The 26,223-nt window shown below is 37.9% G+C and overlaps 1 protein-coding gene across 1 annotated transcript; it reads left to right on the top strand.

The window, feature by feature from the left end:
• Positions 1-1,532: 1,532 nt before the first annotated feature.
• Positions 1,533-24,088, top strand: LOC139142138 (apoptosis inhibitor 5-like). The gene is made up of 12 exons (XM_070711983.1): positions 1,533-1,726; positions 3,621-3,782; positions 9,210-9,375; positions 13,158-13,309; positions 14,131-14,271; positions 14,610-14,675; positions 15,359-15,553; positions 17,926-18,107; positions 18,565-18,715; positions 22,044-22,129; positions 22,642-22,817; positions 23,256-24,088. Exons 1-12 carry the CDS (start codon positions 1,658-1,660, stop codon positions 23,348-23,350), a joined length of 1,641 nt encoding a protein of 546 aa, XP_070568084.1. The 5' UTR covers positions 1,533-1,657; the 3' UTR covers positions 23,351-24,088.
• The last annotated feature ends 2,135 nt before the right edge of the window (positions 24,089-26,223 follow it).

Below are 26,223 nucleotides of genomic sequence, written 5' to 3'. Positions count from 1 at the left end.
TCGGACTCTCAAACTTTTACAAATCTTTTCTGATATATACCACTTGAGGGGGCTCATTAAAAGCTCTTGGTGGAAGAAAACTTTTCACTGGCGTAGTTTTTTGGAAATTCAAAAATTTTATTTTTCTCCATAGAGTTAACACAGGGATGGTGGCCATTTTGAATTTTAAATATCATAAATCTTGGGTAATTTGTTTCTCTAGTCGCAAAATTTGCCCTGTGCCCCCTGATTTTTACTCTTGATGTTGAAAGAGAATAGTTGAAGATTCCTTAAAGAGTTTTAAAGTTAACATTTGAGCAAACGTTTAAGTCTTTCACTTTTTAGGCACATACTACCATAAAAATATTTTATCATTTTGTAAATGATCTAAATAAAGTTGGTATATGTACGTATGGCACATGCAACCATAGACAAGAACACTACTTGTCTGTGATGCAACACAGTGCGTGTGTTTGTGTACCTTTGCAACTGTCTGAGTGTGCAGCTGTAAATGTGTGTGTGTGTGTGTGTGTGTGTGTGTGTATACACATCTGTGTATACCGGTATGTGTATGGGAATGCAGATTTGAATTTCATACTGTCACCATAGCAACAAATCTGAAAAAAAAGTTATACTTAATATCAAAGGTTTATGATTTGTGATAATTTTTTTCATGTTTTCTGAAACTTATGGTCACCCCTGAGTTTATTCTTGGACATGACAGAAAGTGCAGATTTAAAGTCTCCTTGACGGAAGTTTTAGAAAAAAAAATTAAAACTTCTACTTCCAGGTATTTATTACGTTAACTCTTTCAAATTAATTACCCAACAATTTCAAAGCATGAACTTGGCAAACCCTTCTACACCACTATCTTGTCCTCTGTTTATTTGTCCAACGTTGTGAAAGAAACTATTTTCCCTTTGTGTATTTTGTTTATTCTCTCATGGAATAGACTTGTATATATGAATTGTTTAAATTGATTATAATATCCTGCTGATCTGACTCGCTATTGGTTGTAAGGATTTCAACATTTCCATTTATTTTCTCTCAGTGGTTCAAATTTGCTAGTTTTATATATTTGTACAAAACAGTGTATAAAAACAACTTGCAATTGTAATGTTATTGTCTGTAAATATGGGTTTATTATTGAACCACAGTCCCTATATAGAGGTACTGTGGTTGAAGCCACTTTGTCAGTCAAACTACATAGTTGTCACAAATCAAGTTCCTCATCGAACCTTTACTGATTTTTTCGAATCTATGTTGTAAATAAGTGTGTGAAAATTAAAGTTTTTGAGCAGTTTCTGACTTCAATCTTCTTTTTATAAATTTCAATATTTTATCTACATTTTGGGAAGTTATAACTTTTGTTCTTAATATTTTAATACAAAATTTGCAAGGTTTTCTCCTGCATCTTTAAAACGAGAGAAACGTTCAAAGACTACGAATTTCGGATATTCTATGGGAAAACGCAATATATATATATTTTCAACTTGCGGCAGACGTCCAACAATGACAGGAAGTTGTATGGCCAACCCTGCGCACAGTTGGTCAGTTTTTATACTCACTACGCAGCTTCACTAATGGACGCCGTCGTGAGTCTGGCAATTTCACTGTAATTTTGACCTTTTTCTCTTACATTTGCGACAATTTTCCTTGTTGAAAAGTGACCGAGAGTATGGCAACAGTCGAGCAGCTATATAAAGACTTCGGTGTGCTCGCTGATGCGAAGGATAAAGCAGGCGAGGTAAGTATGCTTCACCCGGCACACGAAAACATTGTACACATGTTCTGATCTGAACAAACATGGCCGACGACGCGATCGCACGACGGTTGTCAGAATTGAGCCCTAGTCAAAAACATCGAAGTGAAAGAACCAGTCTAAACGTCAGGTGGACTGAAAATGGTCATAGCTTGTTGGAATCAACAACAGATGGGTTTCCTACTTGACGTTCTTGCTCTTGAATGGCGTATGGTTCAGTCAGCATAACATCAGGCAATGCTTTTATGGAGAACTCACGTAGTCAACTCGACTGAGGGGTTTTATGATGACGTTTGTATACGCTCTTGATGAGGTTGATGGAAGCATATGAAAAGTCCACCATGTAAACGTATTTTCTTGAAAAATATGCTGTGTGTAACTAATGTATATGTACGTGAACTCATCAAAGTTTTTTTGATCAAATATCCATCTTTATAGTCTTTCGATTGAACGACCGACCGAATCTACTTGTAATAATTGTTATAATTTTATAATTATTGTAACTTTGATAATTATTATTTATTCAAAAGACATTGTTGGTTCCATTAGGAAATCAAATCTTGTACAAGGTGATACAGTCATGGAGGTACCACAAGAAATCAACTTCCCTTTTTGCATTCAAAATGTTCAGTACAAAATGTACAGTTAGCTGCAAAATTGTAGCGCTACGGTGAGGCGGTCGGTGATTTTTGGTTTTTGCGACTTCGCTCACCAGTAGCGCTACAAGGCCGATGGCCCTGGGGAGTATCATATAAGCGCACCCCACTCGACCAGGCGTGTTGATGTGAATGCAACATATTTACTACATTTGGTCGTACCGATTTATCACTACTGAAGACTAAACAGTATACTGCACTAACTTTGTCATTTATGGGTTTGAAATTGTTCAAACACGACGATGGCGTTCTGAAACATTGAGCGTGGGGCGCCGGTGTTTGTGGGAGCCGCCATTACCGGAAGTTGGTAATGACGGCTCCCAGAAATGTTTCGGAACGCGATCGTTGTGTTTGAACAAATTCCAAACCCCATAAACGACAAAGTTAGTGCAGTATACTGTTTAGTCTTCAGTAGTGATAAATCGGTACGACCAAATGCAGTAAATATGTTGCATTCCACATCAACACGCCTGGTCGAGTGGGGTGCGCTTATATGATACTCCCCAGGGCCATCGGCCTTGTAGCGCTACTGGTGAGCGAAGTCGCAAAAACCAAAAATCACCGACCGCCTCACCGTAGCACTACAATTTTGCAGCTACATGTACAGTATATAGTACAGTACAGTACAAGTACTCAAGACACAAAATAGTGAATTGTAGCAGCTTCAGACAGTGCTGTGGTCAATATCCTCACCACTCCCTTAGTCTTGCCAAAAATCCATTAGCTGAACATTGGGTGGACAGTTTTTACACTACACCACTTTATGTCATCCTCACTGCCCCCATGGCACAATCTATAGGAAAACCTGGTGAGTGGGCTGCACTGTAAAAGCTACAACATGATCAGTCCGTTTTTACAATGAGCAGATGTTGCATGAGTATATGTACTTCACTGTAGTTAGAGTACAAGAAATTTTTTTAGTGTTTTTATTCAATTCTTTTTTCTTACCATTGATGCAGCAGTTTTAACCAGATTTTACACAAGAGATGTATCAACACTGGGGGTCACTAACCAGGTTATTCTATAGATAAAGGCCACGCCGGAGTTTAGAGAGTGATCACCTAACATTCCGCCAAAGGCTCCTGGGCTGCCCTTGGTCTTTATTGTGCTTGTCCCTTTCACAAAGCAAGAACATACAACAATTGAAGTGGTACAGATATTAATGGCAGCAACTGCAGAACTTGCAAAAACAGTTGTGTTATTGTTCTCTGTTTGATTTGCAGCATGAGAAGGAATACCTATCCATACTCAGTGCTGTGAAAGGAGGAACCAATGAGAAGAGACTAGCTGCACAGTTCATACCTAGATTTTTCAAATATTTCTCAAGCATATCAGAACAAGCCATTGATGGACAGTTGGATCTCTGTGAAGATGAGGATGTTTCAGTAAGTTTGTGAAGAATTTGATAGTCAGGTCTTGCTGAAACAGTTACCTTACAGCACTAGCAGGTCTAAATAAATTATTCAGTTTTATGATGATAAATTCAGGGCTCGAAAATTCTCGCCGCCCCGACGCCGTGACAAGTGAATTTTGAGTCCGGGCAAGTGAAAACAACATTCTCCCAGCCCGACGGACAAGTGAATTTCAATGAGGCCACTGTACGTATGCGCTGCCACTCTCTAGTTCTTTGAGTGTACCGCTTTAGATATGGCCGGCCGATAAAATAGCTCTGTTCTACTTGGTTACAAAATAGCAAAATATTGACGTCTTTGCAGCTCTTATATTTTTTTCTTTTCATGAAATCATGTCACGATGCCTCCTCAATAGAAAACTACAGCTAAATGTTGTAAGGTGTTGAAAACAATTTACCCTCCTTCCTACAAAGTTGCGATGTATTGAAAACACTTTACTCTCCTTTCTACAAAGTTACAAATTCCCTGGTACGTGAAGTAAACATTGTTGCTGTTTGATTCTGCAATCGCGGTCCCTCAGTCCCTCATATAGACGGACCGTGCTACAAAACATCATGGAGGAATGATGAATACACTGAGGCTTGGCTTTGCCTCTGTGAGTCCCGCGTACCGGTCGTCCTTTTTAGTCCAAGTTTTATCTACTTTGCTTGAATCAAAATTTGGCCTGCAATTACTCAGTTTGATAGTAAAAACCATTATTTCAAAGGAAACTTTCACAAACAGAGTCAGAATACAAGGGAAAAGGAGAAAAAATTGAGGTTTCTGAAAGGTCAAATCTGGGTCATCTTATGTGATGTCATCAAATGAAGACCCTTTAAGTACACAATTATGGTTCAAAAGAAACCACCTAGGGAGGTCCAATAGGTACAATCTTATGATAAAAGGTAATTTCTTGGTGCTTTCCAATTTAATGGCATTTAGCTTGACTGTCAGTTTTAAATTAAATTTTATTAACAGTTATGGCAAAGGGAAATTGTCAACAGTAGTTGCAGTAAGCATATCCATTTCAAATCATCACATTAATATTTCTGCAGAGTCCTCCAGTTTAATGATGTAATAGTGAACATCACTAGACATTTCTTGATGATATCAAAATATCAAATGAAAATGTTCCTGGGCTACAATGTTATCATTATCATTAAAACTATTATTACTCTTTAAAACATTGGGAAATGAATTGAACAATATCAGTGTGTCTTGTTTAAAGGATACTTATGCTAAAGATGCTATTGAGCCTGCTTGATCACAACTATGACACAACACCACAATACTTGTATCTACACTGTCACTATGCTACCGAATGCTTTCTTCTGCATGGAAAATTTGTATTTGTGTGGCTAACAAAATTTACATCATGACTTAAAGAGTGCATAAATGTGCCACATAAGGTAGTAGAGCTTGTAGTGTATATGTATGATAAGTTGTCATACTGTGAACACTAACTCAATGCTGCAGAAGTATTCTGTATCTGTGGTAATACACTTCACATTGCTACCTGATTTTAGAATTGCCACCTAATTATTCTTGTGGCAAAAGTTTACCATCAGAAATGAAAAAGTATTTTGATCCCTTCAATGTCATAAAAAACACAGATAATTAATGTAATAAAAACTAAACAAATACTTCTTTAATGTAAAAACTATCATGAACAACATACAAAACATCTTGATTTGTAAAATTAGTAACTCCTGAATGCTGAGAAAGCTGTTGCTACACTTGAGATCATAAACTGTTTAAAAGTTGCTCAAAATGGCTGCAAGATTTTTTATTTGGCTAAAGAGTTGGCTAATCATTTTGGTGACTTACGGGAACCCTGCAGTTTATAAAAATACCACGTGGTAGCAGTAAACTAAATGATACTGAAAGTTTCACATGGGCACAATTTGACACAACACCGCTGGCCCATTATATACTTACCCTTAGTGCACCTACCTGACTTGCCTATTAAAACCAGGTACCAGGTCATGATGACACACAATGACAATGTACCGGTGTTGTTTTATTGAAATGCATTACATGTCCCCCAAAAATTTAATTGGTCCCCCATTAAGACCTACTATGGGTCACTGTGTCCCCATGCTAGCAAAAGCTGGCTGAAACACTGTGTATGTGTACGTTACATAAGATATTATTTTTGATACACAGAATAAGGACACAAATTTATCAGTAAGTTACAGCTATTGTTTCTTTACAATGACATTAATAAAACCATACATATTTACTCTTAAAATCATCTGAAATTCAGGGCAAGTGAATTTTTCTTCCGGACAAGTGAAATTGAAAATTCACTTGCCCTATGGCAAGTGAGTTTTAAAAAAAATTTTCGAGCCCTGAAATTCTGTTGTTAATTTTAATTTTAAATCAAGAATGTTACCATCGCAACTGTAGAGCTGACGAGCTCATCAGATTACTGCCATACTAGATTGATACTTTTCTTACATGTTTCATTACAAACTGCACAAACTCAACTTTTGAAGGGACATCACAGGTATGAAAGGAGGCACATGACATCTCATCATTTAAAGGTAGGGGGGTCATCAGCACTGCTCGTGTGCGACTTTCTTGTTTACAAACAATGTAATTCATGCATATCTAGATGCATCACGTAAACACAGCTGCAAAAATTAAATTTAACAATATTCATCATTAACAAACGTATTATTTTCATCAATCGCCAACGTACCCTAGATACAGTGTTTACATCAGTCGTAAGGTTCCTGGCAACATTTAAGCAGAGTTCCGAGGACCTCCTCCCTTTAACGATGCGACTCAGGTTCAAAGGTCAATTTTAGCAATTTTTTTTTATTTCAAATTTCGAACCACTGACACGTGGTCTTTCTTTTGGGGAAAGGTGTTGGGTCACATTGTACCGGGAAATTCCTGAAATATAATTACTAAAATGGCAAACTATCAGCTACACCGCGTGCCATTATTTCCCTTTTGTCTTAAGGTCGCGGATTACCGACCACGATATCTTTGATAAACACGCAGAGATTATGTATAGGCTTTGCGGTTTAGTGCGCATGCGCTAGCTTCAACGTTAGGCTCAGCGTTTTGAACTCTGCATGTATCGGTACGGCAAACACATCGAGCAGACCAAAGCCGGCGCTTGCGCTCCGTACCGTCGAAAAAGCAAGCGAGGTCCACAAAAGCGGACCTGAAAAGACGGCAACGTGCGCAAAGGTCGATATAAATGTAAAACAGTCCGACTTTGGCTCATACTCCCTGCAATAACGATCAAGAATGCAGTGAAGAGTCAGATTTGGCCGAGGACGCAGACAATAACGGAGACGTGCTCAGTTCAACAACTATGAAAGTATTTGACACGCTGCTTTTCGAACATATTAGGCTATGCTGATTACATACCCGAGTCCAAAAATTAGCCTGAGCGAGATGAAACTTCTGTTAGTTGCGATAATTTTATCACTCTTGCTGTACATGCTTGGTGTTAGTATCGTGTTCTTTTATATTTTTAAACTCGAGTTTTCTATCGTGCAGTCTTTTCGTGTCTGCTAAGAAACCTTGAACAACACGTACCCGACATCACGCGACATTTATGTCAAGGAGTTTCCCAAGCCAGTGCAGGAGTTCATACACTAATAATGTAGATTCACAAGAGCAAGTTCACCGATCTGCTAATTTTTCGAAACGAAATGCAAATATTTTTTTTATTTCATGCCTTTTCTTTCTTTAAATATAACCAAAAATTAAATTACGTCAAACGTGAATTGCGACGGTTCTCAAATGATTCTTGTGTGCGTGTTGTCTAAACTTATCAATTACCTGCAGACTCCACAGCTGCTAGCTGGACCTCAACACTGAACGTAAAACAAACCCGGCTCAACTTCTAGAAGTGCTGAAACTAGCAATTTTTGCTATATGAGGTCAGTCATCGAAAGTTTGACTAAAAGTAAAAATCTCTGAAATAATTATGTGTGCGCTGGTATTGCGCAAGTCGAGTGACTCCACTGTAGACTAGTCGATACTCTGTCTCTCGGAACACGCTGTCGATGACAGCCTGCACTGTTCTACGCTACGGCGTGATTATTATTAGTTTGATAAAATAGGTACAAGAACACATATAAATAAAGTTTGAAAAAATAACACGAGTCAATCTCTCCCGTCGTAACGAAGGGCGACAAGTTTGCAGTGCGGTGCAAAAGCTAAGAAAATACGACAGACATTTTATGTTGTCAAGAGTTACGTGTGTTCGTCTCATCTTGAGGTAGGAAAACTAGCAAGTGACGTCCCGTTCGCACAGTGTCGGCGCTAACATGAACTTGACAATCACTTTTCACAAAGAACATGCATAAATTGCCGATCGCGAGACAGGAAGTAGACAACTTGAGTCAAGAACAAGTGAATGCCCGACGCGATCGCGCGACGACAGCACATAAGTCTCGATCGGATAGACTTTTTTACGCAAGTTTCTACGTCTTCGTCTTGACTGTGAACTCTGGTAACCAGATTGTAACCGTTGAGACAACAGTATACAGTTAATCTACTAGTTAAACGTTCCCAAAATGGATTAAATCGCTAAGTACCCCTCTGTGTTTGTTGTGTAAATACCACCCACTGCTGGCACTAAGCATTTGCCAGTTCCGTGTATAATTTCTTTCTATTTTCACACGATCTGCAATCCTTAACATATTCAAAATTCCCAAAACTGACTCTTAATATTTCAACTTAGTCCTGATGTAAGAAAATTCGCAGAAATAGTGCGCGAGTTGGACTTCTTGGTCACAATGTGTGACGCATAGGTCGTTTACACAAATCGTCGATTTTCTCAGTTCCGTTTTTGGCAGTGCGTACATTATTCAAATAAGTATAAGTCGGCGGCGCCTGGACAGACTAGCCTGATTTTTCACCTGTGGACAGTGAATGAATATATCTGAAAGACCGTGTCTCAGATTTCCGATAAAGGGCCTGGAAGTGAAGATATCCTGACAAACGTGAACAAAGGCCGATAATTTATGCAAAAAACGTCAAGTTGACACTTTGAAGGTGCATTGTGCGAAAACAAAAGCGAATTTCAAAATCCGGGACACGGTTTTTTGCCCAGTATACCCAGCCGTCGATTGCCGTAAACCGATCACCAAGGCCGATTGGAGATTTGTACTTACACTTTTTTGAGTAAAAAAAATAAAAACACGTGTTTTTGAGTAAAACAGCCGTATGCGCACTGTTTTTAAAAAACTAACAAATTTTCTGAACTCTTCGGTGACCGAGCAGATAAAAAAGTACCACATGTCGGGTGTGTGACCACGTCTTCTTTGTGAAATGAGGATTGAAAATAAGTGACAATGAACCTGAGTCGCTACCTTAATTGACAGCAAGAGCTCAGAGAGATCACTGAAAATTCAATGGTCTAGATTTCTTTCTTTTTCTTTTTTACCTCAGATACGCAGACAAGCCATAAAGGAACTACCCAACCTGTGTAAAGGGTCTCTTGAAAACATTCCTAGAATTGCAGATGTCTTGACACAGTTACTGCAGACTGAAGACTCAGCAGAGCTGAGCATTGTCACTACATCATTGCTGACATTGTTCAAACTAGATGCAAAGGGTATGTACAGTAAAACACTGGTCTCACAGAACAGGAGCAAAGCATTTTAAGATTCACTAGCTCACTGGGTATTATTTTTGCCTTAGTTTTCACTAATAGTCCGGGGTCACTTGTCATGATTTTGGCTTCCGTGTGCATTTCGTGAAGACTCTTGTCAACATATATCATTTTGTTCCTTAATATCTGGAGAGTCCAAAAAACATTGTTGGCATTTTTTCTTTCCACTTTGTCAAGGTCAAATTCAAGGTCATTCGTTACTCCACAAATTCTATTGATTAAGCATTGTAGTGCGTACAAAATGGCTATACTCATTGACCAAATTACTTTATAATACCTTCAGTGGTGGAAGGGAGCTTCACAGCTCATAAAAGATTTCAAAAACCTTATTCTTTCTGTTTTTTACCATTTTATATGAATTTATATGCAATTACAAGGATTTGCTTGTATTGCAGTTGTACATCTTTTTCCATGCACTGTGTTAAATAATGACACAGATAGATTTTTGACATGCACTGTGCTTGACAACTACATCATAAATTTCCCTGCATCTCGGCGTAAGCCATTTGCAGTATTACCAACTCTGGTAGTTGTAAATTCCAGACCTCTGTGCAAATTTCACTAGTTTAGACAGGATTGCTGTGCAGCTAGCACTGTGTACTCTCTGCTTGTACTGAGAGTAAGTCATCCCTTTTCCTCGCATTTCTCTCCAAGTCATATAAAATATTTGCATTTTCCTAACAATAGCAGGGATTAGAGACTTGTTGCTAATCATAGGCTACATGCAGAAGCAATTTATCAAAACTAAGCCTCTGCGCTGAGAAATATAGGCTATTACCTGTGGCTTTGAAAATCAACTCCAGTACGCACAATGTTGTACTAACCAAGACACCAATTGTTAAGATATTGATACTGAGTACGAAAAATGATTCATTAACAACGGGTTGAACCTTTATCGTGAGACACTGGGAGTCCGTAGATTATTTAGGTTTAAAAACGACGAGATTAGCCATATACGGTGTTAGTAGTTTCTCAGAAACCGTTATCCAAAGGCTATTTACTCGATATTTTATTGTCACCGAATCTTGTTATTTTGTGGTTGCATTTCACATATACATATTTCACATAACTGACATTGCATGCAAATAACTTCGTCAAAACTTTTAGTAAAAAAGCATTTCATTCCTCCGAAAAGAGGACGTTATGTGCCTGATATGTCAGGAAGCAAGTAGTGAGCTTGTGTCACCTATCCCACTGAATATGACACAGTGCTGGAGTTTGTTCACCAGAGAGGTGAAGTTTGTGATGATGTCTTTCCAAGAATATGTTCAAGACTCAAGGATGATGATTCCTCTTCCCTTCGAGATTGTGGTGCTCGCTGGCATATAGGGAATGCTATGCAAATACTTGCCACAAAGGTCTACTGCAGTGAACAAAATTGCGCTATGAAAAAGCGTTAGAGCAATGTGATAGCTCTGTATTAATAGGTTTAGCTCGTGGACGACCCTGTACACCAACTTTACCCTCATCTACCATGTAAAGTGCTGGTTCATCTGAACCTTAAGTTGCTTTCACTAGATCATCAGCTAGTACATACGACAAAAGCATGTGTTTTGTCTGTCAACAATATATATTTCCTTTGGGTCCTCTCCATGAGGTTTCTTCATTCAATGCTGGGAAAAACCACAAAAAGCAGTAAACCAAGGAAAATCAGACTTGTTAAAAGTCAGACTCAGTGGTGCAAAAGATCCAAAGGATGCTAGAGCCATGACATTAAATATCAATCACAAAAGATGTTGGACCAAAAACATTGAAAATGTATTGCGAAATTTAAACACAAATGCAGACCCATTGTGTGAGACTGGATCTGCAAATGTCGGTAATGATAAATACCACCATGCTTGCTGCAGATATCAATTGTTTCTTGTTGGAAATTCTTTAGCTGAAGGTTCAGTTTTAAACCTGGGTGAAGTACATGACTCATATTTGGCAATACGTAAGGAACATGAATTGTGAACCCATCAATTGGAAATAGGAATTAAAGAAAATTATAACTGATCACATGAATGTGTGGAATTTGGAAAATCTGCACGACACAGTGAACCAGAATTGGTTTTGCTAAATGCTACTAAAGATGCAGCAATACAGAGAGTTGCTGAGGAAAGTACAGAGGAAAATGTAAGAGTACTGTTCAAAGCTGCCAAAATTTTGAGAAAAGCAATATCATTTTCAAGAAGTACACCAACCAAAGGCAGTCTTATCCAAGCAATTCTCAGAGCCCATTATCAAACAATGATATGGAAAATGATATCATTGCCTAACCCGACTTGCCACCTCCAGCAAACTAACAATGGAAGCTGGAGGAAAACACATTCATACCCATAGTAAGCATGCTTCCTCCTTTCCCTGAAGCTGTTGTGCATTTGATCAGATATTCTTGTAAACAAAATATATACAAAACAAATATCTGCTCTTGCAAGACGAATGCAATGACATCACATGTACGGAAATGTGTCACTGTGAGGCTGATGAAAATTATTGTCCGAACTGTTCACCTCCTATAAGTGACGCTTTCGTTGATGATTTTGACAATGATTAACAACTTAAGCATGAAAATCTGTTTTTTGAAAGTCATTATGCAGAGTTATCAAAGTTTTGAAGTTGCTGTGTGATCTTATTACTTTTATAACAAAACTTTCTTCATATTAGAGATTATGGCATTAAAAGTCATTGACCTTTGACAGGAAATGTTAGACATCTGACTTCCTGAGAATGTTGTATAAGTTTTATGAATCTGAAATTGTATACAAGATAATCATTGTGATGTTTTAAGATATGGAAGGCATTTCTACGAAAATTAGAAGAAATTTCATACTGACCTTCAATTGACCTTTGGTAAAGTAGTTCTATATTTTTAATACAATAACTTTTTTCTTCAAAAAACCTCAATGTTAATGATTGTAAGGAATAATTCACATCAAAATGCATGTTTCCAAAGGTAATATGGTTACAAACTGGCCATAAAGTCTGTTCATGGCTAAGAAAAAACGATTTTAGTCAATTTAAGGAAATGACCTTGAAATGACCTTCAGAGTTGTCAGAAAAAATGCCAACAATTTTTTTTGAAAAACTTGGCCATTAAGTAAATCGATGAGCTAGGTTGGCAAAAATCTTCACTAAAACACACGGAATGACAATTGACCCCGACTATAACCCATGGCTTTATAACAAAAAGGAACTGCTAGCTCTGCCTAAGTGTCTGATAGTATGCAAAGTAAACATTCTTTGTAGCTAGTAAGCGAAAAAAAGGATGTAAAAGCTATTAGCCTTAGAGTTTTAGCTAGTGAATTTGCCAGCCCAAGTATTCACATCCCCTACTCAGCATAGTTTTCTTTGAAGTAGAGATTTTTAGTAATCAATGAAATGAAATATTTTACCTGGCTGTAAGCTTTCCATGATAGTGCTGTGATACGTTCAATACCATCAGAATCTCTCAGTTCTGTGAGAGCTACATGTAGGTGTTCTTCATGGTACCCTCAATTCAACTGAATTACATGTACTTTTCACCACCAGATTAACACACAACTTTGCCTCTTTGCTCCTAAAATGATGTCACGGCCGATAGCATACATGTATGACCATTTTATCATAGGATGTGATCATTTCTGTCTGTTGATGATACACACGTAATGATTTTCATTTTGTCATCTACACGGATGAAATTAGGTACCTAATGGAAAGTAGCGTTTTTAATCATTCCATGTTTTTTTGTCTTTCCATGGCAGGTACTCTAGGGGGATTATTTTCACAAATTTTATCAGGAGATGAGACAGTGAGAGAAAAAGCAATCAAATTTATGAGTACAAAGATGAAGACACTGCCATCAGAGACATTTAATAAAGATGTTGAAGATTATCTGCTACAAAAGGCAAAGGAGGTGAGATCTTGTCAACTTGTTTATAGAGACAATTTCTTGGTTCAGATTCCACTGCATTGATCAATAATAGTAATATATGATATATCTTTGTCAATACCAGTGAATTTGTGATGTCAACCCCTGATTATTACTCAAAATATATCCGATTATCCAGTATTGTGGCCCCAAGGTGTTTTTTATATCTACAAATTCACTGACATCACCAAAACTATAAAATGATAGCAATAATATACCATTCCTTGCTCACAATGGACATAAGCAAACTTTGCATTCCATAGTGTACTTGGCTTTGCGTCATACATTATGTTGTGCAAAGGTTGGTCCTGGAGAGGGTACATGTACATCATAGCCTAAATACATGTATGATCAAGGAAAATGTAAAACCTTACAAATGGCGATGCATCTATTTCCTCAATTTGCTGAGTACAAGAGGACATGTTCATATCAGACAGTCTTGGGGTATGCTGTATTACCAAAATGTATATAACCCTGTTCACCCCAATCCATGTAAACAGGTCCACAGTCACCATTGATAACAATGGGTCTAGGCCAAACCATGGTGATCAGAGGGCTGACGTGACATTTAGCATTCACTTGTGTTATACATGCTTCCCCTGGTAAAACTGATTATAAAAGCAAGTTTTTAAATTTATTGATACTAAAGAAAACCTTTTCTTTTGATCGCTAAAGATGCTTCATACACTGTATATAAACATGTAGACCATAGAGCCAGTGTTGTCACTGCCACCATGCATATATACTTCTAATTACTGTTCCATGTGATAATTTTTCCTGACATAAATTTTTGTCATTTTCACCAGGTTTTAAATGATGTGACAGGGGATGAGTTTGTCTCCTTCATGAAGATACTGTCTGGTCTAACCAGCATGCAGACAGTGACAGGGAGACAACAACTTGTAGACATTGTTGTAGAGCAAGCAGATCTGGAATCAGAGTTTCAGGTTGGTGATGTTGTGATCTCTGTGTTAGCTTATGTACAGAACGCTAAACTCATCATTTGTTGTACAGAATTTCTTGTTATCGTTTTGTTTGACAGAAACTTACTATTTAGTGACATATTGTCAGGTCACAAACCATCATTTAACCCAAACATAATCTGAAAATATTTATCTATGACAAACTTTTTCACCAGAACATTGATGTTAAAAAATCTGCATGTCTGGAATGTAAAATATTTTATATCTGATACATTGTTAGATTTTGTAAAACTAATGTCAGCTCTGATATTACAACAAGATATTACTAAATGATACAAATATACTTGTTTTGTTCATCACAGCCCGCTGATGCAGACAGTGTAGACAGATTAATGCAGTGTATCAGACAAGCTCTGCCATTTTTCTCAGTAAGTACATGTATCATATTCTTTGTGTGTGGTTACCATATGTTGATGTGATGAACCGTACCCAATGAAAGAAGTTGTATAAGAATCATTGATAACAATGCCATGTTGAACTATTCTGCTGTATCAATTTGTAGTGTTTGTATAAGTTGTAATCAATTTATTTATAGCAATAGTATGTCAATGCTGTCACATTTTATCTTTTTGTACCAAAATTAATATGATAAGACTGTCAGAGACCACCTCTTCACAAATGCTAGTTTATGATACTTCACTACTACCTATGTTATTATTGATACCACACCAATGTCAGGGGATCAGACTCCTAAACTGTAGCAGTAAACAATCTGGCAAAAAAACAAGATTTGTGTACAAGCTGACATACAGTGCATCAGCCAAGGCACATGAAAATTTACCTTCAATAACAAGATGTTCCCTTCAGATTATATTCTTTTACTGTACTCATAACCACAAATATATTTTACATAGATCAATTCTAGTGTGTCACACTTCAAGCATCATGAAGTCAAATTTCACTGACAGTGTCACCATAAGTAATAAACCTAACACCTATAGAATCACTGTTGAGAAGTAAACTCAGCCCTAGTACGTGTGAATAACAATTTCTCAGTATAAAGGGCTGAAGAGTAAATTAAACTCTTATATTATTTTTTCAATCATTTCAGAAAAATGTTGCTTCTACAAAATTTGTGAGCTACATGAGTAGCCAAGTAGTGCCGTCACTTTCATCCTTGGTGAATCCATTGGAAGATGACAGTGACGTACAGCTGGAAATGTTGAGGTTATTTGCAGAGCTCAGTAACTTCACAGGGGAACTCCAAGACAGTAGCTGTATTGAGAAAGTCTTTGATAAACTTCTTGTAAGTAAAGCATCAGTTATCTCAGAGAAAATTTATCTTTCAACCCTTTCCTTCTTATTTCCTTGTTCAGGCAAAAAAAAAATATTTGTTCATTTTGTCCTTTGTTTTGTCAAAAATGATGCAGCGACAAAGACTTTTATGATATTTCATTTTTTTGTATGAGATCAGTGTTCTCCCTAGGATCAAGGGCAAGCATGTTGGAAATTTGCATAAAATTTACATAATTAATTTGCATACATTAACATATATTTAATACATACACACACATAAAAGAGTCACTGCAAATTGTACTCATTTAATATGCCTTTTATTTACTTACACATGAACTGCATGAACATACATATCAGGGGAATAAACAATCAAGTTTACAGGTGGCACCATGAACTGCAATAAATTCATACATGAAAACTGAACGGTCACATCTTGCTTTCTTCAGCAATCCAACTTCAGTTGTAAAAATTCAACTCGTACTCTCATTGCATGGAGAAACATTTGCGATGAAACATTTCGTCACTTGTTTACGAAATTATACAGAGCAACGAAGCCACACAATCAGGCTAGGCTGTGTACCCCTGCGAGTTTTTGAGCACATTACGGTCACGGTCCCAATGAATAGAGGGACTGTTACGGTTTACCATAACAGAAAATTCAGACGTATTTACACAAATGATCGTCACTAAATTTATGAAACCCCTGTCGTTTCAGTAACTTGCCTCCTTAGCGAACCTGAAACGATATCTGAACTTGAAAACAGCGTGAAACGCTTAAAGCCCACACTTCGACCGCCATCTTGGAAATCGCCTGACCTGTTTACGTCACATGGCACTGTAGACATCATTTCGCGACCAAAAAGTTAATCCAAACTCATATTATTAAAAACTTTGCGTGAAATAAAAAAAAGAACGAAAAGAATGCAAAAGAACGATTGCACGATTAGCCAAAAAACTTGTAAAATGACAGTGACCCCAACATCGAGAAACTAGGTCAAGTCAGCGTAGCGTAATATGACGCACACGTATCGTGTGCAGCCCACGAACTCTACCGTTCTCCTGCTCTGATACTTTCACCGTTTGTCTCAACAACAAGAACAGAAAAATAATTAAAATACAAATGCACATTCGTAATACTGCCATGGAGATTTCATGTAGACTAACCGTCATCAGGTATAGACGCCTTATAAACCTTTTTGAGGGTCGCAATTTTGACCGATAGCTTTGACCACCAGCATTTTCACGGCGTCGACGTCACTGTAATCCCCCACGTAACTTGATAAACGGCCATTGACACGGCGCTCAAACCACATGATCAAAGTCGCGGCCACACCGATGTGCCGATCGGGCCGGTGTTTTTCAACACCTATGTACGTGTCAATTGATTAATGTAAACTCGTCAATCGACACGAAAAAGTCTATTCAGGACTAAAAACGATGTTGATAAGGCTATTTTGGCAGATGTCCCATGCCAATGAATACACTGAGCTGTCAAGTTGGGCTGTCAATCAAGGGTGTCGGAAAAATCTGAAGCGTCACGGCATTGTAGCAAGCGTCACGGCGATCAAGGCAAGCGTCACGGAGATGTGATGCTTGAAAGGCCTAGGGAGAACACTGGAGATCAGATCAGATTACCAACATGCAAACAGCAAGTAAGGGATGTTTATACATAGCAGTAATTCAGACTTACAAGACGGTGATAGTGATACAGTGGCTTCACTGTTCAGAACTGTACAGTACATGTGATCCTATAGATAAACATATTAAATATTTTCTATGAGTGACTCTTAGTCAGTCTCTTCAGAATTGTTTTCTCATAGTGTACAAAAGTTGACACAGCCAGTTTAGATCAACATTCACAGTGATTAGGAACAAAAGCTACTGATTTAGTCATAACAGAGAACGGTAGGGATGTAGCTAAGTCCAGTCATATAAATGTAATTAAATACAAACACGGTAATAATTTTTCCATATTCAGAATACAATATTCATCACTGTTTTGATTAAAGGTACATCACCTTTCACATTCAATAATTCTTTCATTCTGTTTTGTTGTCTAATCTATATATCTCTAATTCTTACACGTAAAGCATGTTGAAATCTGTTCTAGCCGTGCAAATACAATATACTGCATGTAAAATGGAATCTTATTGTTGAAAAATGAAGTCAGCTTTTTGATTGGCATTGATGACATATCATGTCAAATGGCATTAGGGGAAGATAGTTTGATCTGCACGTTCAGGATAATTGAGAATACTTTCACCAAAATTCAGTCTGGTAAACTGTAATTATCTGAGAGAAAAAAGGGTCAATATTTCATAGGATTCATAAATCTTCAATGTTTGTTGGTTCACCAGTTCTCTTCTCCAATAATTTAACCAGGAGTACATGCCACTGCCTCCAGAGGGGGAAGATGGAGAGAATGACCAGCCAAGTGATGAACCCAAATTACAGTTTTCGTATGTTGAGTGCCTCATGTTTTCATTCCATCAAATCGGTAAAAAACAGTCCGATTTTCTGACTGCCGAGGAAAATGCAGAGAGACTCAAAGATTTCAGAACAAGGTGAGAGAATAAGTATTTCAGGTCAAACAAAGACTTTACAGTAGAATTCAGTGAGATCACACTGTGTCACCAGTCACTAGTGACCTTGATGCCCAATCTCTTTTGATATTCATGAGTCCAGTGCATGCATCATATAAAATACTCAAAAAGGGCTGAGATTTTAAAAGAAATAAAAGTGATATTTCCTTAGGTGAGTATACAGGAAAGACAAGACACTATTATATGTATTGTGTATGTTATTGCATGAGTACATGGAAAATGTTGCATGAGTACATGGAAAATGTAGATGTCCGTATGATAAAAAAGTGTTTAAATAAAAACTCAAAACAGGGATAAAACTGTATCAAGTTAAACATATGTTGTTGTGGAGTTTAATAATACGTGTATGTAATTATTGTAAGAATAATTTAAGTCGTCAGTAACCACATTACTCCTAATCATGACTTTGTGATGACAGGTTGCAGTACTTTGCCCGTGGTTGTCAGATGTACATGAAACAATTAAGACTTGCAGTACAGGGAAAGAAAGGAGAAGAGTTGAAATCAGAAGAAAATAAAATTAAAGTGGTTGCTTTGAAAATCACATCAAATATCAATACACTGATCAAGGTAAACTGTGAAAGTTTAAATATTGTTTGTACAAGTGTATCTGAGTGTTGTGTTGTGGTGTTGAACACAAGCTGTTTTGTGGTGTGGTGGCAGTGAAGCAGTAATTCTGGGTTCAATATCCTTAGGAAATTTTGAAGCTTCACAAGTCACCGTATTATCTGCTTAATCTCCAACTGATCTACCACATTGTACAATATGATTACAGAACAAGATGCTTACATATGACCAGTTATGTTTGATTCACATTTGATGTAGACCTGATACGTAAAGAAAAGCCCTACAGTGATTTAAATGAAGATAATCTAACATGATTGATGACTGATCTATCAGATCACACAGACTCTGTACCACCATAGCAATATTGACTTTGCATCAAGCTATCATATCCCACTTGTTCTTAAGGTAGTGATCAGTTTGGTTGACACATATTTTCAATCAAAAGTTTCACATAGAAAACAGGGTCTCACACCCAACATGTGGTACATTTTCTAATAGGTCTATATTTGAAGAAGGTAAAAATTTTGTTAGTTGTCAAAACATGCATTGGTATGTTTGTTTAAGTCAAAACATGTGATTTTGAATTTTTTCACTTAAAAGAGTATAAGTAAGAATTGGCAGCACCCCTAAGTGATCTGTTAACGGCACTAGACAGCTGGATATACAGGGGGAAAAACCGTGTTTTGGATTTTTGAAATTCGCTTTTGTTTCTGCACAGTGAGCCTTCGAAGTGTGAACTGTCGGATTTTCGCATAAATTATCGGCTTTTGTTCACGTTTGTCAAGTTATCGTCACTTCAGGGGGGTTTATCAAAAATCTAAGACACGGTTTTTCAGGTCTATTCATGAAGTGTTAGCATGCGAAGAATCGGGGAAATCCGCCCACGCGTCGCCGACTTACACTCATTTGAAGGTGCGCATACATAGCAAAAATCGGAACTGAGAAAATCGACGATTTGTGTAAACGTCCCATTTTTCACACAAAATCGCCGAAAAAAGTCGGATTTTTGTGCGTTTCAAAAAAAATTATTCGATCTGGGTCTAGGTTAAATATTGGGCATCAGGTTAGAGAATTTCTGACAAGTCCTAAACATTAGTTCGCCTAAAAATGATGAAAATTGTGCGTAGAAACGGAGGCTGGTCAGCGTAAGCGGTGGGTACTATTTACACGATAAACACTAGAGAGATAATTCAGGGCATAATCTGTTTGTCAAATACGTATCTAGCTTATAATTATATTAACTGTACACTGTTTGGTAACGGTTAGAGTCTGGTTACAAGACGAGAAAAGTTTAAAAAATCATACAGCCGGAATGGTTTACATAGGTCTGCGTTCTGCCGACGACGCGCGCTCGCTCTCTCGCTAGCGCTCGACTTCCGGTCTCACAGCCCGTAATTTGTGCACGTACCAAGTGTGAAATGGTTGGCCCAGTTCATTTTAGTGCCGATTTTTGTGCCTATAGTACAAGACGTCACTTGCTTGCTTGCTTGCTTTCGGAGATGAGACGACCAACTCTCGATGCTCTAAAAAATTCTGTAGTTGAGAAGTTCAAGGAATGCGGGAAAGTCGCACTTGTTTTTGTGGTTTTCACATGTGATCTGCTGCAGTCCTTTTGCTCACATCACCATAAAAAATGACCGGGTTTTCGTGCGCTATTTCGCTTTCCACTGTGACATGTACTATTATGGCCTCGGGTATGAAACCAAAATCAACTTCAGTTACACGTAAAAGCGATTCTTCATGACTCAAAATAAACGACTGAGGCGATACTCGACAGATTCACTCATTTTAAAATTGAAACGGCGACATATCGCGACACCCAGCGACACTCTCTTGACCACAGATAGAAATTGACAGGCAACGATCGTGAAGCGACGTTTCGCGTACGTTGCTGTGCTCTAGACCGACATAACAGTGTCGGATTGACAAATTGGACAAACCATGCTTCCTACATCCATGGACAAACTAAGTCCAAGACAGTCCAAGATATGGGCTGCTGTTATAGAACCATATTTTCCAGTGATTCTCTTTGGACGGCAGTGTAATCTATAGCCCGGCGTACGATGCTATGTGTTCCGCTACAGCCAATCGCCTCGCTCACCACAACCCTGCAAAGACCCGTACGTAGGGTCGGTGACTTCAAATCCATTTTGGGACTTGACGTAAAAAGCCAAATTACTGTCGAAATTCAGCGTTCTTGGGCCCAAGTCGTATCCCTGCCTACCTCAGCTACTCGATCGCTTCCAAAAATGCCAGTCTTTTATTCACTTTTCGTAAATAACCGTCGATGTCGGCAACTCTCTCGCTAGCCCTGTGTACGATGCTGTGTGTTAGCTGTAGCGGCCAACACACAACATCGCGTCCATCAGCTTTCCATTTTGCTTCTTCGGCCCCCGTTTGCGTTTTCTACACTGCTTATGGTTTCTAGACGTTTCGGCACCAAGTCGTTTCGGCCCAAGACGTTTCGGCCTCCCGATTTCAGGCCCCAAGTCGTTTCGGCACCGCGACCCAAGACGTTTCCGGCACTGCTCAGGGCTATTTGAGGGAACTAGTGCTGGATGTAATGTTGCACATCAAAGCACTAAAAAAGTAGTGTCAAATAACATTCATGTACATTATGCTTCACTTCGTGAGAACATAGTAAGAGACCGTAAGCATGGTAAGAAAAAAAACTTCATATCGTTTTTAAATCTGTGACACAAGTTTATCGATAGCGATAGCCGCCGACACGGCAAATGTTTGAAAGCGGTGCCAAAACAGCACGGCAAATGTCACACAAATGCACAGAAAAGTACTGGTCAGAACGCAAAGGTCACGCTTACGAATATGACTGGTCAGTCAATTACTAAAATAGTTTGAAAACAAATCGAAACAGGGATGCCGAAACGTCTTGGGTTGCGGTGCCGAAATGACTTTGGGACGGAAATTGTGAGGCCGAAACGACTTGGGCCGAAACGACTTGGTGCCGAAACGACCAGTTACCCTGCTTATACTGCCGGCAGTCATCAGCCATGTTGGATAGCGTCTCTTATGAAGACGTGTGCGCATGCGCAACATGGTGCGTAAAATTTACATAATCTCCTCAAGGTATAACGATAACGCTGACAGTAATCCGGACCGTTAAAACAAAAAGAAAATAATAACTCGCGCAGTGGTTAGAAGGCCGTGTTTTCACTAAATTTAAGACATTTTCCAGTACAATGTTATCTCACAGTTTTCTCTAATAAAAAGATCATATTTCAGGGGTTCAGAATATGAAATAATCACAAAATCGCTAAAATTTACAAAGGAACCCGAGTCACTACCTGATATGTTCCCGTTCAAATTTCAGGATCTTTTCCACAACCCTCCATCCTACAAAAGTGTTATCACATTATCATGGAAACCAGTACAGAAACAAACTCCAGAACCAACAGCGTGAGTAACTCATTCAACCTTTTTCAACATGGTTTAACCCAAACCCATTGTTATCAGAGGGGAGTTTTGACCTGTTCACGGGATATATAGGGTGAACACACGAGACGGTAATGGTGTTAAGCTTTTATGGAAGTGATCAATCGATATTTTGGTATTGCTTCCTGAAACGTGTATCTTCATAAGTTATGTGTCTAACAAATGATAAGTACTATATTTTTGTAAATATATATATCACTAAGAGGAGTTTCATGAAATTTTGAAGTCGAAGGCCAAAAAGACCAAAGTAAGCACCTTTCTAAATGGTAACAAAGATTTTAGCCATGAAATAGTGTCAATTTTCTGAAAAAGTAGCTGGAAAAATCGAAAGAGTAACCGGTCATTTTTACTGCCTGTCATTTCTTAATGAAACCTCTGACCAATGTACCCAAGAAATTTTCAGAAAAAATATTATCGAAAGTATGAAAAATTTTTTATCCGCAATTGGTAAAATTAAACCCTAATTTTGCCTTTAGACAAAAGAGACCAGGCATTACACCAATCACATTTGAAGATTCAACGCCGTCAAAGAAACCAACACCTAGCAAACAAAGAGGAGCTCGTCAGATGTATCAACCACCAAGTGGAAAATTCAGTGCAAAGGCTGGTGCTGCACCAACATTTGGAGATCCAGATTATGGCTCAGGATTCAGTAAGTATTTTGTTACAATGTGTTTCAAAATATTCCAGACAGTGAGTACTACCTAGGGGAGGGTCTTATAATCAAATGAGTATGGTACTCTCAGAGTGTAGTGTGTATCTGGTATCCCTGTGAAATGAAATGCTGTAGATGGAAGGCAGGATAAACAGTACCATGGTTGTTTAGCCCCATTTTCATTTCAATACACAGTTTGGTTGAAATGGTAGCATAATTATAGAATAAAATTTTACATGTTAGAGGATGATGACATAATTATTTTGAATAATTGTCTTTGTATGACATTGTTCTTGGTGCTGACATCAGCCACGTTGTGATTCATTTAATCATCAAATTGTATTAATGATTTATCCAACCAGAGATGAAATGGAAAGAAATCACGTTACATAACTACCTCATTTGTTATTTACATCCCCTGTAATACTATTTCAGGCGGAGGAAATCGTCGTGGTGCATGGCGTGGTGGTGGTAATCGGAACAGGAACAGAGGACGTGGAGGATGGAGGGGCTCTAGAGGAAGATATTGAAATGTTCCGGGACAAAAACATGTACAGTAATAAAACAGTTGTTTTATCTTCTCCACTTTATAACCAAGTACTTGACCAAGGCATTTTAAAAACTTTAAATCAGAAACATTGTTATTTTGTGACTTGCAAAGTAAGGAACTGGTAAAGAAACTCTGGCAGGTGATTGGAGATATGACTGTGAACATCAACACTGTTGATGAGAATTCTCAGTCAGTGGCTGTCTGCAAAATGTCAGGATGCATAGAGTTTTAGATTGCTCTAGTTTTGGGAACAATGCTAACGGAGATAATGTAACATCTTCTTACGAATACTGAAAGACCATGTGATTGAAAAAGTTCAAAAACGTTTTCATTGATTGTTCACAGGGCCGTGTCTCTTTTAAAATTCTTTGTCTCATTATTCACATAAATCTTGTGTCAGCAGTGATCTGGAAAGTAGTGTTTCAGTTTATTCAAAATTCCATCTCAACTATTGAAAACAACATGGGTTTACTAAACTTTAGCTGTAACGGTTTTAAAAATTGTAGAGTGACTGTTGTACCAGCCAGATATCAGTGACTTGTCACAAGCAGTTCAAGCTAGATGTTTCTTTCATCCTGCAACAAAACTGAGCCGTACAATTCTGATTTACTTTTGTAGTCTTTATTGGAAAACTGGTCATTCTTTCAGATATCTTCTGGTGGCATGGCATGGAATACAATCTTATGCATTTATATTGTCAAAGAAGATTGTTGCATTTTAGCAAAATTTACAAAAGCAAAAATTTAGAGCATGAGAGTATGTTGAAGCTGGGCCAGCTAAACTGTCTTGAGCTTGATGTTAGTAGGCCTGTAGATTGTGAATTCATAGGACTTTTTTAAAGATTATTTTTAGACTTTTGACATTATTGTATTGACCATTCCAGCTTTTTTTACTTTCCGTTGCAAAATTTAAAAAACAATAATTAGCCAAGTCTGTGTAGAGTTACAGCAGTTAACAAGGTAGCCGTACACACTGATCTTTAGTTATCAGCTTTTGTAGAGCATCGATACCCTTAAAACACTACCTCAACTGTGCCAGTGTTAAGAATATTGCTTTTAGAGCAGGATACCAGACACTTGTAGTTCCCAGTCAAGATTCTCCACTGCTATGTACCCAAACTTCCCACCAAGGTGAGGATTTCCCCTATGTGATAGAGCGCCCTCAGTGGCAGTCTTTGCAAGACTGCACATTCACAACAGACATTGTGTTTTGTTGAATGCATTTTCCTTGTTCAATAAATTACTTTGCTAAATCCAAAATAAAAACAGTCATTTTATTTTTTGAACTCTGTGAACTTGCATGTGAGCAGGAATTCTTGACAGCAGTGGTTGGGTTTCTGGACTCTATCAGAAGATAGCAAGTTTGCAGAGTCCAAAGTAATGATCTTACTGTTGGTTTTAGACTCTTACATCATACTGTACCTTTGAGCAATGCAATCCTCATACCAGCCACTTGTAGTTACCAGTCAAGATTCCAACAGCTATGCACTCTAACTCTTCACTCTGTCAAAGAGTTTCCCTTCTATGGTAGAGCGCCCTCAGTGCCAGTCTTTGCAGATTGCACAGTCCACGAGAATTACAAATTGTGAACAGTTTGTTTTGTAGAATACATTCTCCTCATTCAATAAACTATTTTGTTCAATCCAAAATGGAATCAGTCATTTATTTTTGAATTCTGTGAACTTGTATGTAAGGTGGATTTCATGACAGAGGTGGTTAGGTGTCTGGACTCTATCAGATGATTGCGAGTTTACAGAATCCAGAGTAAATGGACTTACTGTTGGTTTGAGACTTACATCGTGTTGTACCTTTGAGAAATGCAATCCTCATTGTTTATTAATAGGTAAAGGCCACCAGGTACTTCATCCTGTAAGTTTACTTTTGCCAGTTGGATGATGGATTGATTTAAGATATCTGCTTTCCTCCAGTTGAAAAACAATAGCAATGATAATTTGGAATCTTTTAATGTTGACAGAGTTTTGACAATCAATAGATGTTGCAAAATGATATGAGAGCTGTGAAAGATGTAAAAATAAAAAAAATCAGGTTCATATTGTAAATTTCTGAGATCTCAGAGTTTCAGTTTTACCCAGATATCTGCCAGACTATTCACAGTGATCATAGTATTGGTCTTGCATGCCAGACCTCTAACCTGCGTGTGCAATTGATTTCAGACACAAGCGACTGGCCACGGGCTTTTGCAGGTTTTGAGCTCTGGCACGACAAGACACGCATAGTATCCACTAATGTTAACTGGCTCCTTTCCTGTAAAAATTTGGAACCTCTCTTCTTTATGGCTAGGGATACACTCACTGTGAACTCCTACATTTCTGATGAAGTCAAGCAATCAGGTCCGGACACTTTGAACATTTCTTAAAACCCTGGATATCTTACGATTGATGACATTTCTGTCAACAGTACTAATCTCCACTGATTTCTGATTACTAATTACACTACCTTCGCCTCCATGTTTTATCTGGGAAAGAGAGACTTCTTTTCTGCATAAAACACTTATTGTAGAGTTCATTTCAATGGCAACATTTGTTGTATCATTATTCATTTTAACTGTAGACACTTTGCCAGAATGAGACTTTGCCATCTTGAAATTGCGAACCAAACCTGGAGTGTTAATTCTCAGTTCTGCACAAAGTAAATCATTCACAGAAGAATTGAAATCTGTTGTCTATGACATAACTAACCACTGTGAAGCAAATTTTCAATACCAGTGAATGTGTTTTGTACACAATTGCACTGATTAGAATGGTGTGGCGTGAAGTTGTTCAACAAGTACTACTGTAGAGTACTATTGCATATCAAAGCCTGCTGTTTGATATTATTGAAGGCATAGACTTCC

Source organism: Ptychodera flava, chromosome 1 (genome assembly GCF_041260155.1).
Source record: "Ptychodera flava strain L36383 chromosome 1, AS_Pfla_20210202, whole genome shotgun sequence".
In the NCBI taxonomy this organism is placed as follows: domain Eukaryota; kingdom Metazoa; phylum Hemichordata; class Enteropneusta; family Ptychoderidae; genus Ptychodera; species Ptychodera flava.
The sequence above is the reverse complement of the archived record's forward strand: the minus strand, read 5'-3'. Positions and strand labels throughout refer to the sequence as shown.

Excerpts from the sequence above, each read along its gene's own strand:
- LOC139142138 (XM_070711983.1), top strand. The coding sequence starts at position 1,658 with ATGGCAACAGTCGAGCAGCTATATAAAGACTTCGGTGTGCTCGCTGAT. Across the intron at positions 13,310-14,130 it reads TGCTACAAAAGGCAAAGGAG|GTTTTAAATGATGTGACAGG; the intron begins GTGAGATCTTGT and ends CATTTTCACCAG. Across the intron at positions 18,716-22,043 it reads ATATCAATACACTGATCAAG|GATCTTTTCCACAACCCTCC; the intron begins GTAAACTGTGAA and ends TTCAAATTTCAG.